Source organism: Myodes glareolus, chromosome 5 (assembly GCF_982192425.1).
Source record: "Myodes glareolus chromosome 5, mMyoGla1.1, whole genome shotgun sequence".
Lineage (NCBI taxonomy): Eukaryota > Metazoa > Chordata > Mammalia > Rodentia > Cricetidae > Myodes > Myodes glareolus.
Window position 1 is genome coordinate 48755267 of NC_142030.1, and position 13801 is coordinate 48769067.

Consider the following 13801-nt stretch of genomic DNA (forward strand, 5'->3'; position numbering starts at 1 on the left):
GGAAAGATCTCCCATACTCATGGATTGCTAGGATCAACATATTAAATTAAATATGGTAATCTTACAAAAAGCAATCTACAGATTCAATGCAATACCCATCAAAATCCCAGCGCAATTCTTCAAAGACCTCAAAAGAACAATACTAAATTTCATATGGAAAAACAAAAAATCCGGGATAGCCAAAACATTCCTGTACAATAAAGGAACTTCCAGAGAAATCATATTCCCTAGCTTTAAGCTCTATTACAGAGTCACAGTAATGAAAAAAGCTTGTGGTATTGGCATGAAAACAGACAGGTGAACCAATGGAATCAGATCGAAGACCCTGATAATAATCCGCACACAAATGAACACCTAATTTTTGACAAACAAGCTAAAAAATATAAAATGGAAAATAGAAAGCCTCTTCAACAAATGGTGCTGGTATAACTGGATATTGACATGTAGAAGAATGCAAATGGAACCACATCTATCACCATGCACAAAGCTCAACTCCAAATGTATCAAAGACTTGAACATAAATCTAACTACACTGATTCTCAGAGACAAGAAAGTGGGAAGTACACTTGAACACATTGACGTTGGAGACCACTTCCTAAATATAACCCTTGTAGCACAGACATGGAGAGCAACAGTTAATAAATGAGACCTCCTGAAACTGAAAAGCTTCTGGCAAGGGACTCAACCAACAAGACAAAACAACAGCTTAGAGAATGGGAAAAGATCTTCACTAACCCCACATCTGACAGAGGGCTAATCTCCAAAAATACCAGAAAGAATTCAAGAAACTAGACATCAAACTACTAAATAAAATAATTCAATTAAAAATGGAGTAGAGATCTAAACACAGAATTCTCAACAGAAAAATCTCAAATGGTCAAAAGACACTTAAGGAGTTGTTTAATATCCTTAGCCATCAGGGAAATACAAATCAAAATAACATAACATATTACACCTGCCAGATGGTCAAGAACAAAAACAGAAATGACAGCTTATGTGGAATAAGGGGAACAATCCTGCATTGCTGGTGGGAGTGCAAACTTGTACAGTCACTTTGGAAATTAGTATGGTGCAGCATGATTAGTATGAACCCAGAGACAGATATTGTAGATGGAAGCTTCTGTCCAGCTCGGTTCCTCAGCTGTTCAGTCTCAAAGAAACACACAGAGGCTTATATTAATTATAAACTGTTTGGCCTATTAGCTCAGGTTTATTATTAACTAGCTCTTACAACTTAAATTAACCCACAATTCATGTCTATGTTTAGCCATGTGGCTTGGTACCACTTTATTAGCAAGGCATTCTCATCTTGCTTCCTCTGTGTCTGGCTGGTAACTGTATCTCTCTGCCTTTCCTCTTCCCAGAATTCTCTTAGTCTCATTGCCCTACCGATTCTTCCTGCCTGGCTACTAGCCAATCAGCATTTTACTAAACCAATATAAGTGATAAATCTTTACAGTGTACAAAAGCATTATACCACAGCAGTCCCCCCGCCTTTTTTTTTCTTTTCAAAACAAGACCCTGAATCTATTCTCCCTTGCTTGGCTTTTTTTCCTGACCATTATCCATAACAATTTGTAACCAATACACTAAACAAAGACAAACACCCATAATCCTTTTTTTTGGGGGGGGGGATGTGGGTATAGTTTTCTAGGCTGCTTCTTGATCATTTTAATCTTATGGAGACCCGAAGAAAATTTAGGTTTATGGTCAAGTCCTGACTGGAATATTCTGTGAAGCTTGATCATCTCAGCCAGCAGTCTTGAGGCTGTTCTGGATGTAGAACTCAGAGGATACTGCAACAAAGGTCCTCTGAAACATTGGATCATCTGGGCCATCCATTCCAATTGGAGATTTTTTCAGGGGGTCTTCCTCAATCAAACCTTATTTTTCTTAACCCAGAATGAATCCACCATCTCTTATTTTCTGTGGAAGCAAAAACAGAACCTCTTTCCAAAAGTAACATATCTTTGAACTTTAATTTTGAAGTCAAGGCATTTCCAAAATATATAGATTGGATTAATCAAGCATCATTAAAAGTCAAATATCTTTTTAGTAGCTTTTGCTCCTTCCTCAGCAATCAAGCAATTCAAAGACAACCCAATAATATACAGCATCCAGATTCTCTGTATATTTTTCATCTTTAAGTGACTTTTTTCCTTACTCTTATTTCTTTTATTTTTATTTTTTAACTTTTTAGTTTTTTGAGACAAGGTTTCTCTGTGTATCTTTGGCTGTCCTGGAACTCACTCTGCAGAGCAGGCTGGCCTTGAACTCACAGAAATCCACCTGCCTCTGACTCCCCAAGTGTTGGGATTAAAGGTGTGCACCACCATGCCTGGCCTCTTCCTTCCTTCCTTCCTTCCTTCCTTCCTTCCTTCCTTCCTTCCTTCCTTTCTTTTTTCCTTGAGGACTTTCTCTTTTATTTTCTTTCCCAAGCCTATGTATATTTTAAAACACACTATAAATTGTTTAAAGGATTTTTTTTTTCAATCTGAATCTGTCTTTACTGTATCTTTTTCTGAGTACATGAGTCTTAAATCTGCTAAATGACATGGTTAGGATTAAGGCTGTGACTTTGGTAACTAGTTCCACCCCACTTCTTAGCTTTCTGAGAGGCTAGCTTCATGGTGGAGGTACACGCAGGAGCCACATTTAGAAACTCTGTGGAGTTTCTAGGTCCATGCCACCAAGAAGCATACCACTGGCTGTTCATAAACACCACTTAAGTGCTTCATGGCAGGGCCTCTTAAAAGAGCCTCTATGCAGTTTTTGCTGCTAATGCTGAGTCAAGAAGCCTTTCTTAAAAGGGGTCGCGTCTCTTCTAGCTGCCAGCAAACAGAGTCTACCAGAGAAAAGGCAGTTACCCAAGAACTTGACTCTGTTCTTGTCTGTCTAGAAATTTTTTTAAACTTTCTCGAGCTTTATGTGAAAATTCTTGCCAAACATTTGGGTGCTATTTGTAGCACAATTAATATAAACCCAGAGACAGATATTGAGGTTCAATCTGAAGGTCAGAAAAGCAAAACAGCCAGCCACTGGCTCTTACCTCTACCTCAGTCTGAAGTGGCAATCCTGCCTCCAGGAATCCTCAGAATGAGACTGTGTGAGAGTTGTCTCCACCTGTCTTATATTCCTCTCTAGGACTGGGATTAAAGGCGTGCACCACCACCGCCTGGTTTCTATGGCAACTAGGGAGGTTACTGGGATTAAAGGTGTGTGTCACCACTGCCTGGTCTGTAAGGCTAATCAGTGGGACTGTTTTACCCTCTGAACTTCAGGTAGTCTTTATTTATTAAAATACAAATAAAATATCACTACACTATAGCAGTTCTTTAGAAAACTGGGAATCAATCTACCTCAAGACCCAGCAATACCACTCTTGGGCTTATACCCACAGGATGTATATTCATACCACAAGGACATTTGCTCAACTATGTTCATAGATGCATTGTTCATAATAGCCAGAACCTCGAAACAACCTAGATGTCCCTCAACATAAGAGCAGATAAAAAAAAAATGTGGTACATTACACAATGGAGTACTACTGTGGGGAGGGTAGACAATGACATCTTGAAATTTGTAGGCAAATGGAACTAGGAAAAAAAAAATCACCCTGAGTGAGGTTACCCAGACCCAGAAAGACAAACACAGTATGTACTCACTCATAAATGGATAGAGCAAAGGATAACCAGCCTACAGTCCACAACCTCAGGAATGTCAGGAAACAAGGAGGACCCTAAGAGAAACATCCATGGATCCCCCAGGAAGGGGAAATAGACAAAATCTCCTGAGTAAAGCGGGAGTTGGGGAGGAGGAGGGAAGGGTTTAAAGGGACTGGGGAGGGGAAGAAAGAAAGGGGAGGAGGACATGAGGGATTAGGAGATGGAGTTGGGGAAGGATAGAGAGGGAGAGCAAAAAAAAAAAAAAGTATCTTGATAGAGGCAGCCATTATGATGTTAGCGAGATACCTGGCACTAGGGAAATTCCCAGGAATCTACAAGGATGGCCCCAGCTAAGCCCCTAAGCAATAGTGGAGAGGGTGCCTTAGCCACCTTTTGCTGTAAGCAGATTGATGACTACCTTAACTGACATCATAGAACCTTCATCCAGTAACTGATGGAAGCAGATGCAGAGATCCACAGCTAAGCTCTGGGCCGAGCTCCTGGAGTCCAGTTGTAAGAGGGAGAAGGGAGAACATGAGCAAAAGGGTCAAGACCATGATGGGGACACCCACAGAAACAGCTGGCCTGAGCAAGCGGGAGCTCACTGGCTCTGGAGTGACAGATGGGGAACCTGGATATAACTGAACTAGGCCCTCTGAATGTGGGTGACAGTTGTGTGACTTAGGCAGTTTGTGGGGACACTGGCTGTGGAACCAGTATTTATCCCTAGTGCACATACTGGCTTTCTGAAGCTTAGTCCCTATGCTCAGTCTAGATACAGGGAAGAGGGCCTTGATCCTGCCTCAAGTGATATGACAGACTTTTTTGACTCTCCATGGGAAGCCTCACCCTCTCTGAGGAATGGCTGGAAAGTGGGGTAGGGGGAAGGTGGGGAGAGAAGGGAGAGGGAATTGGTATTGGTATGTAAAATTTAATTTTTTATAATATATAAAGTTGAAGTTCTTTGTCTTACAGGTCTTTCACTTGCTTGGTTAGAGTCATCCCAAGATAGTTTGTATTACTTGAGGTTAATGTGAAGGGTATATTTCCCTGATTTCTTTCTCAGCCCATTTGTCATTTGTATATAGGAGGGCTACAATTTTTTTTAAGTTAACCTTGTTCTCGGACACTTTACTGATGCTGTTTATCCATGGCACGAGTTTCCTGGTAGAATTTCGGGGACTGCTTATGCATACTATCATATTATCTGTGAACAGCGATTCTTTGACTTCTTCCTTCCCAACTTGTATCCCCTTGATCTCCTTTTTGTCATGAGTCACCTTTTTAGGGTAACTTCTGTCATATCCTAGCCACAGCAAATTCGTATGTTCCAGGGAAGGGGCATGAGGATTAGAAATGTTAGGGTAGAAGGAACAGAGAAAAGAAACAGAGTCATAGGAGAGTACATGTACCAGGAGGGCAACTCAGCAGATCCTGAACGCTGAATTTTCTGAATTCTGAGTTAGCAACACGTTTAGTTTTCAAACACTTTTACACCAATACAAAAGGGGGAAAGAAGGCAAAACACTGCTTTAACATGATACAAGGGGCAACCAGAACAGGTACTTGCTCTAATACTTGAGACAGCCAGCCACTTAATTCCAAAGTAAAGTATTGGATGTTTGGGCAGTGAACCCACCCTAGACCAAGTTTACTGTAGGCAACCACGCCCTAAGTCAAACCTCCTATTTCAAAAGAAGAAGCAAAAGTAACCTTGAATTCTCTGACCTTTGAGGGTGGAACGGACCCACCTCTATGGGTAATCTTATGTTCGAAACACCAAGTAATCACATCCTGGGTCAGGATATCTTGTTTTGTAGCCACACTTGCTGTCAGCAACTTTAAAAGAGCAAAAATAAGCTCAAACTCTCTGACCTTCAGACAAGGCAAAACAGGTTCACCTTTTGTTGCCTCATTGCTCTAGCTAGAACTTCAAGTACTATACTGCATAGATATACACCAAATGCGCTGCCTTGTCTTTTTCCTGATTTTAGTGGGATTGCCTTGAGTTTCTCTCCATTTGATTTGATGTTTGGTGGCTGTTGGAATGCTGATTATTACATTTATTATGTTTAGGTTTGCCCCTTGTATCCAAGATCTCTCCAACACTTTTATCATGAAAGGGTGTTGGATTTTGTCAGAGACTTTTTCAGCATGTAATGAGATGATTATGTGTTTTTCTTTCTCTTTCAGTTTATTTATATGGTGGATTACATTGACAGATGATTTTCATATGGTTTTTTTCTCTAAAACTTGTATAAATTTTATTTATTACTGTAAATACTAAAATCACAATGAAAACACCTTATTAAAATCAAGTTCCAAACCACCTACTAGAGAAAAATCACTATGGCATCCAGTTTCTTTGATTGAACCTGGTTAACAAAAGAGGCAAAAGGCATGGTTTGTGATGAAAGTTATGATTCAAATGCTAAGTATTTCCAAGTTTTAATAAAGTATATACCAATTCCAAGTACCAAGCATGATATCAAAATTCAAATTCATTGGTTTACTCTTAATAAGCATCAAAATCAAATTCTGTTCATTGAATTCTATCTTACTTGTTTTACACAATGCATTCAAAGGTGTTCTAATTAGGAAAAAAGTAGCCATTGAATGCATCATGTATAGAAATGTAATTAACATTTCAAAACCACACTTAAAAGAGAAAATACCTGAAAAGTTAATTCTATTCATAAAATTATCTGAAAAAATATCATCCTGCAGATAAAAATACATTTCTTGTATATACATGTAGGTTTCTACATGAAAGATAGGATTTAGCTCCCAATAGAAAAAGGCTGACTCCTGATCAAGACATCTTAGCTTGCCAAACCCATGTGATGACCACTGTGAAGAGAACTGAAAACAGAAGGAGAAAAGGGTTAGGTTAAAGGAAGAAGAAGAGTTTAGGCTCCCACTCTGGAGAAGCGTCAGAGTTGGGGGAAAGGTGGGAGGTGAAGGCAGGAATGAGACACAAAGGACAAAGAAGGCCTCAGCTCTGACTGGAAAAGGAGATTCAAGCAAAGTTGAGCACATATGATACAGTTGCAGTGAGATGCTTAAAACCAGAATCTGGTGGTTATAGTTATAAAATCTCAATCATCTTAAAATGGAATCAGACAAACATGTAAAATTTCATTGAGGACCATATTACATTGGCTAGATATAACTCGGCATGATAGTATCATTAAAAAAATAAAACAAAACAAAAACAAACAAAAAAAAACTGCTCCAAATAACATCAAGTCATTAAAAAACATTTGAGTCAGATAATATTCAAAGCTTAAAAAGTCCCTGGCTGGCTGCGAGAGACAGTATAGTATTCTAGAAAAAAATCCTATTGAGCGGTACCAGTGCCAGAACTCTACTGGACTCTACACAGGTTCTGCACTGTGGACTTTTCAAATGACTGGACCAGGTTGTGTCCAGCAAAATATCCTATTGCTTTGCTGACAATGAATTAAACTGAGATTGTTCAGAACAACCCCACTTGTGCTGGGGAAGGTAAGAAGTTAAATAAGATAAAGAAATGTCACCGAAACTTCATGCATTCAAGTTCTTTGCTTCCTAGTGTATGCTGTATGCAGAAGTCTCCTTTACATGACATTTTCCTAGCAAAAAGGTTCCCATTTCCTCGCACATGAGAAAAATTGCATTATTTGGGATCCTTGATCATTATAAATCACTTGCTGTCTCTTTTCAAAGACAAAGTTCTTTCATTTACCCAAATCCTATACTGAAAAACAACCAAGGTGCTAAATGTTAGGAATGTCTGAAGAAACTACATTAACCTTAAAACAAAAAATGTTTTTGGCCAAATTTCAGACATACGTAATTAAAAAACTGACTGGCCCCACCATGTTAAAGATGAAGGGAGGCCCTAAGAACTCTAGAGAGCTTACACACACACCAGTGAGTGTCACGTTTATATCCTAGTTTTATTAAATATTGCTTCTTTGGGATATGTTTAACAGCTCCCAAAACATTTCTGTGTAAGGATTCAAAGCGGTCATATTAAAATACAGCTTCAATAGAAAGTTTGTCACAGTTTTTACAGTATTCAAAAATCACAGACCTGCCTTAAAAAAAAAATCAAAAAAGACCATTATACCCAAAACATAATAAAACAAATAAACAAATTTGGCATTTTCATTACTTTATAGTATAAAATGAAATATTAAACTTATTACTGGCAAGTGGACACTGATCTGTTACCTAGTTTGAAATGTGTCACATTTAAACATACTATACAAGTCCACTATTCAAAAGATTGATGGTCTTTTGGATGAAAGAAGTGTGCCCTGAAAAATTTTGCCAGTTTAAAATATTTAGCTCTTACAGTTTAAAAAAAAAAAAAAAGAAGAAAGTCCTTTTCCTTTTAAAAACTGATGGCTGAATTCAGCCTCGTGTGTGTGTGTGTGTGTGTGTGTGTGTGTGTGGTGTGTGATGTGTGTGTGGTTTTTCATTTGTCAGCCTTCCTGGATTAAAAACAACAGTGTCTATGGACGCCCACCAGGGGGAAGTGTAAGATTAGCCATTAAATCCCGAACAGCTGCAAATATTGTACATTCACCTTGTCGCAGTGGGTTCATCTCTGCAAACCTCTTCAGGATGTTGCTGACCATCATGGGCGCAGTCGCAGAAGAGTTCTGCTGTCTGGGAATGTCCGCCTGCTGGGTGGTACCTGAAGCCATGTCATAAATGATGGGAACTATTATACTGACCGGTTCTTGGGGAGGGACTGATGTCTTCTGAGTCAGCTGAAGAAAAAAGAGCATTTTGGATTTCAACACCACGGCTGGTGTCCCAGGAGGTGCAATCGGCGGTGCGCTGGGAGGGATGGTGAGGCAAAACTGAACATTCCATTGTAGCTGTGTGGCTTGGTCTGGGAACAGCTCCAGCTTCATAATATGTACACAGTCACGGAGGATGTGTGTTGGTGCTCCCAACAGCTTGGTGAAGGCTATAAGTGTGTTGGCTTTAAACGGTGGTCCTGCAACTCTTGTTTCGAAGAACTTCTCCAACACTTGAAGCTCATCAGGTTTCCACTGTCCAGCATTTTCCGGTGTTACTTTTAGCTGAAGGGTCTGGTTGGTTTTGGGACTAAGGGCGACTCTGCATTTCAGGGCATCTGTCTTGAACATGATTACACCGGGTTCGTTGGAATTGATCAGCTGCAACGTTTCCTGCTGAATAATTCGTTGAAGGTGTCGTCTCATGATGACAGATCCAAGGAATCTCTCAAGTGGCGAACAGAGGTAACTGCCTGCCAGGCCAGGCACAAGACCCGGCGTTGGAGAAGGTAACAGTAAGATGTTCAAGGCACTGTGAGTGAGGATGGTGGGTATGGATGCTGCCCAGGAGCGCTGAGGTAGTTTGCGAGGTGGAGGCATGTTGGTTGGCATTGGCTGGGAACTTGTACCAGCTCGAGGGGAATGAGAAGCATCCGGAATAGGAGAGTGTAGAGACGGGTTAGCTGGTGACATTCCAGGCAAACGCGTTGCTGGTGAGGGTCCAGACACTTGAGGAGATCCAGGCCAGTTTCCTGCTCGTCCACTCGGTGACACCATCGTGTACGGAGAACTAGGGTCAAGGGCTCCTGGAGACTGGGTGTGGATCATAGATGGAGACTGACTAACTGTGCTGTGGTAGGCCGCAGGAGGTGAAGTAAGAGGGTAAGCGCCTGAACTTCCCGGCTGCTTTGGAAACGGCTGTTGCTGAGGTGGCTGGAACTGTGATAATAAAGAGTCCATTATATCCCCTCCTATAGGCGAAGGGGGATTATCATCCTCGTTCACAGATCTTCTCCGAGCATCCTGATTGCTGTCAACAAACATGTTCAGGAATGTCTTTAATCCGGGCGCAGGATAGAAGCCTTCAACTAACTTGCTGTTATCAAAAAGACTATAAGCACCATCCCGTATTGCCACGACCCCTCGACTACAGCAGTATATATCGATGCAGTACATGTTCCTGAAGGCCAGTCTGATGTGGGTGGATGACTGGGGTAGAATGGAGAAACACTGGTAGGCAGTGTTAGTTCTCTGAGTCAAGCCCAACATTGGCACAGTAGGGAGTTTGTTGATGGCGTTCAGCGGCGCCTGAGTATCAAACAGCACCTGTAACAGCTGAACCACATTTGGTGTTTTGTTGAACATTTCTTGAAGCTGGTGGAGAATGGTATTGTGACAGTTACTGCACCCTGAGTTTGGGCCAACTGTTCCCAAAGAAATGTGAAATTTCTGGTGAGTAGAATTCCACTGGATACTAATTGAGCTTCCTTTGGTGGTTCCATAACACAAGACAAGTTTTCGGTAATTATAAACACGAACTTCCGAGAAAAGATTCAGATGAGCAGGTATGTCTGGCAGAGAACGTGCAAACTCCAACACGCATTCGTATAATCGGGCAATGCTGCTCCAGTCATTAAGAAACATTTCAACTACTTTTCTACCACCAACAGGTTCAGACAGCAGATTTTCATACGTGAGGTAAACACGCCGGGATGGTCCTTGCTCCCTGGTGGAAGTGCCATTGAGCGGACAGTTTGCAAACACTAACTCTGCCACCCAGGTGCGGTTGTTTCTACCTTGTAATCGGAAAGTGCAATCAAGAAGAGAGCGGTCCAGGGCCTTTTGTGTTTCCTCGTTCACTCCCTTACAGGGAGGAATTTTTAATAAGCGGATTGCATGGCTGAAGCCATCACCTTCCACTTGCACTCCCTGATGTGGTATCTCCAGGTTGGACAGCTCCAGTCGAAGCCCCACAAACGGCATGTTGGTGTCACACATCGCGACAAAATGAGCTAGAACTTTATCGAAGGCACACATGTCTCCTGACGGTTTGGCTTTCTTGCTTTCTACCGGACACGGGTCATCAGACCACTTGTGCTTGGTACCAGTCCTGGTCTGTTTCCCAGTCTTCGTGGAGGAAACCAAGTCCTGGATGTTGTCCTTGAATTGCTGCAGCAGCAGTGCCGTGGCAGGGCTGTCTTCACCATCGGGAGTGCTCACAGACATGACGTAATACTTGTACTCTAGCTGAGTGGGCTTATTGGGAGCCTCAAGCATTTCCACAACGATGTAGTACTGTGGAAGGCGGGTAAGCCTAATGAACAGCTTGTTCTTGGAGAGGTTTCCAATGGGATGTGTTGAGCCGTTGGAAAGCTGCAGCGTTTCTGTGGTGACTGTAGGCAGGTGTTTTATAGATTGTTTGCAACGCCGCTGTCCAAGCCAAAACTTGAGCTGCTGAATCCAAGGGATGATCCGCTTCATATCATCATTCACAGACTTTTCCATGTCCTCCAGAGTGGCCTGGTCAAGGCCATAGAGCATCAACTGGAACATTCCAGAATGCAAATCAACAAACACCTGCAGGCACTCCGAATTACCACAGGGCTCCAAGATGGGAACAATAAGAGCAGGAAGTGCAGTCTCTATGGAAGAGTTTTCGTTAGCATTGAAGCTTCTAAGAACGGCCTTCAGTTCCTGCAGCTTCTGGTGGGCTCTTGCATGGACACTGTCAATCAGGAGCTTTTCTATTGACAGGTGGTCAATCTTCATAGCTCTTTCGACTAATTTAGAATCCGAAGCTGGCAAAGGAGGCTCGTGGAAAATCTGTAAAGGCTTGGAGACATCATTCTCATCCATTTTAATTGTAACCTTGTGAACAGATGCTGTGCCTGTTTTCCTCCCTAGAACCTGTTGGTTCCAAACTGAGAGAGAGAGGCACTTTCCAGCGTGATACCTGTCCACTTGCACAAGGTCACCCCACCTCTCTCGGATTAACATTAGAGTCTGGGAGTGTAACACTTCTAACTGAAGAGACAGGCAGAAGCAATGCAGGCAGTTGTACATGTCCTGAAGAGGCTTCTCATCAGCAAAAAGCCTGGACTGCACCAACTGATGGAGAAAGTCGATTTGCATGCTATGAACCAAAGCTCGGCCATCTCCCGTTTCCTTATCCTCCACTAGGATTTCTAGCTTGAGCAGGCGCCATGGGACTTCTGGATCATCCCCCATTACTGTCAAGGTTGCCTCGAATTCTCCATCAACTCGAAACTTCACGCGGCCATTTGCCACTGTAAGATTCGCTAGCTGCGGAGGAAGCTCAGTTGTGACAAGCCGATGTCTGAGAATCTGATTAAGCTGATGAAGTGTGGCTTGTTTCTCAGTTTTGGTAATGGGGTCTGGAGGAATAATTTTATCCCTGATGCAGGTAGGAAGTCGTGGATAAGAGCCAGTAGTCAGCACATCTATGGCATACGGGATAGCAAAACTAGGCAGGCGCGCGTGGATCAGTGCATCTCTCGCTAAGGAGGCCAAGCGGTCAGCGGTGTCCACAAACAAGAGAGCTTGCTGATCCAAAAAGCTTGAGATCATCGCACACTTTTCTACTTTGCCAGCATCATTAGCCCATTTGACTAAAGCTAACAATCGAACGAAGAGTTGCCGGGTCCGGCTAGCAAACTGTACAATTTCTATTTTCCTTTCCACATCAGATTTCCTTGGTAATAAGTCCGTCAATACCATGAGCTCCGAGTAGGCCCGGTGCAGCAGAAATTCAATGAGCGTGCTAAGCCGGTAACCAGGGCTAGCCGCGGCCGCAGCTGCCGCCGCCAGCGCGGCTCCCGGCGGCGGAGGAGCCGGGGCGGACGCCGAGCCGCTGCCCCCGCCCGGAGGAATCACCTGGTGGTTCTCCTGCTGCACTGGGGCCATGGCGACGCACAGCCAGGCTCGGCGCGACCGATGCGGCCTGGAGTCTCCTCCCGGGGGTCGGTGACCTTACCAAGGCGGCGCGGGTAGAGCGGCCGCCGATCCCAGCGCCAGGCCGTCTCCGAACAGGAAGCAGAGTCCGGGCTGCAGAGGCCCGCCCCCAAGATGGGCCGGGCTGGGCCGAGCGCGGGCCGGGAGGGCGGAGGGGCGGGCCGGGAGGACCGGGGGGCGGGCCGGGAGGACCGAGGGGCGGTCTCGCCGCCGTGGAAGGGAGTGAGCTCTACTGGCTGCTCAGTGGCCGCCGATTTTTATAAGTTTAACTATCCCTGCCTCTCTGGGGTGGAGCCTTCTTGATCATGGTGGATTTTTGTTGTTGTTGTTGTTGTTGATGTTTTCTTGGATTTGGACCGGGAGTATTTTATTGAATGTTTTTGCTTCAGTGTTAGTGAGGGAAATTGTTCTGTGATTCTCTTTCTTTGTTGTATCTTTGTGAGGTTTTGGTATCAGGATGACTGTGGCCTCAAAATGATTTTGGCAATGTTTTTTTTTTTTGTTTCTATTTTTCGTAATAGTTTGAGGAATATTGTGTCCCATAAGTTTGGGCATGTTGTGCCTTCATTTTCATTGAATTTTAGGAAGTCTTTCATTTCTTTATTTCTGCCTTAAATCGGTAGTTAATCAGCAGAGAGTTGTTCAGTTTCCTTCAGTTCATAGCCTTTCTTTTGTTTCTATTATTGTTGACACTTTGCTGGAGGTTTTTATTAGTTCTAAGAGAGTTTGGTGGAGTTGCTAGGGTTTTTTTTATGTATAGGATCCTATCATCTGCAAAATAGGATATGTTCATCTTTTTTTTTCCAATTTGTCTCGCTTTTATTTCCTTCTTTTCTCAAGGTTCTATCTAAAGCGTTAAGTACATTGATGAGTAAAGGAGAGAGTGGACATGTTTGTCTTGTTCCTGATCTTAATGTGACTGCTTTGAGTTAACCTGCATTTAGTATGATATTGGCTGTGTTTGTGATATATAGCTTTATACAGCTGAGTTTTAATGGGTGCAGCAAGCTACCTTGAACCAGATACCCTGGTCTTCCAAATCTTACAAATTCCCATCACTCTCCTATGATGTTTATTGGGCTTTCTGGGTTGTATTGTAGATGTGCCAAAGGGGGCTGAGTATCCAGCAGTTTTGCGCTTTGCATTTGGACCAGTTGTGTCTTTCTGTGATGTTCTGATGCTGCAAAAGAAGCTTCTTTGATGAGAAGTAGATGCTTTACTTCTTTTAGATCTTTTATGTTTCAGAAACTTTTATTTCTTGTTCATCATAATGCTGGGTGCTGTAGTCAAAGTTGGCAGCCCTGGTCTTTGGCAACTTGAAGTGCGTAGCTCCAGACTTCTGCTGTTTAAGCTTTCTAGTGAGAAATC

The 13801-nt window shown here is 42.8% G+C and overlaps 1 protein-coding gene across 3 annotated transcripts in view; it reads right to left on the reverse strand.

The window, feature by feature from the left end:
• LOC125391534 (mediator of RNA polymerase II transcription subunit 14) overlaps window positions 1-12515 on the reverse strand; it is a 45254-nt gene extending 32739 nt beyond the window's left edge. For 2 of the 3 annotated variants that reach the window (XM_085687920.2, XM_085687919.2), the window contains exon 1: window positions 8242-12515. In XM_085687920.2, coding sequence (XP_085544046.1) covers window positions 8242-12385 — 4144 coding nt within the window. In that variant the 5' untranslated portion in view covers window positions 12386-12515. Of the gene's footprint in view, window positions 1-1950 lie in introns of those variants that run through there. The other variant, XM_048420850.3, reaches the window with a different exon arrangement.
• Window positions 12516-13801: the final 1286 nt, after the last annotated feature.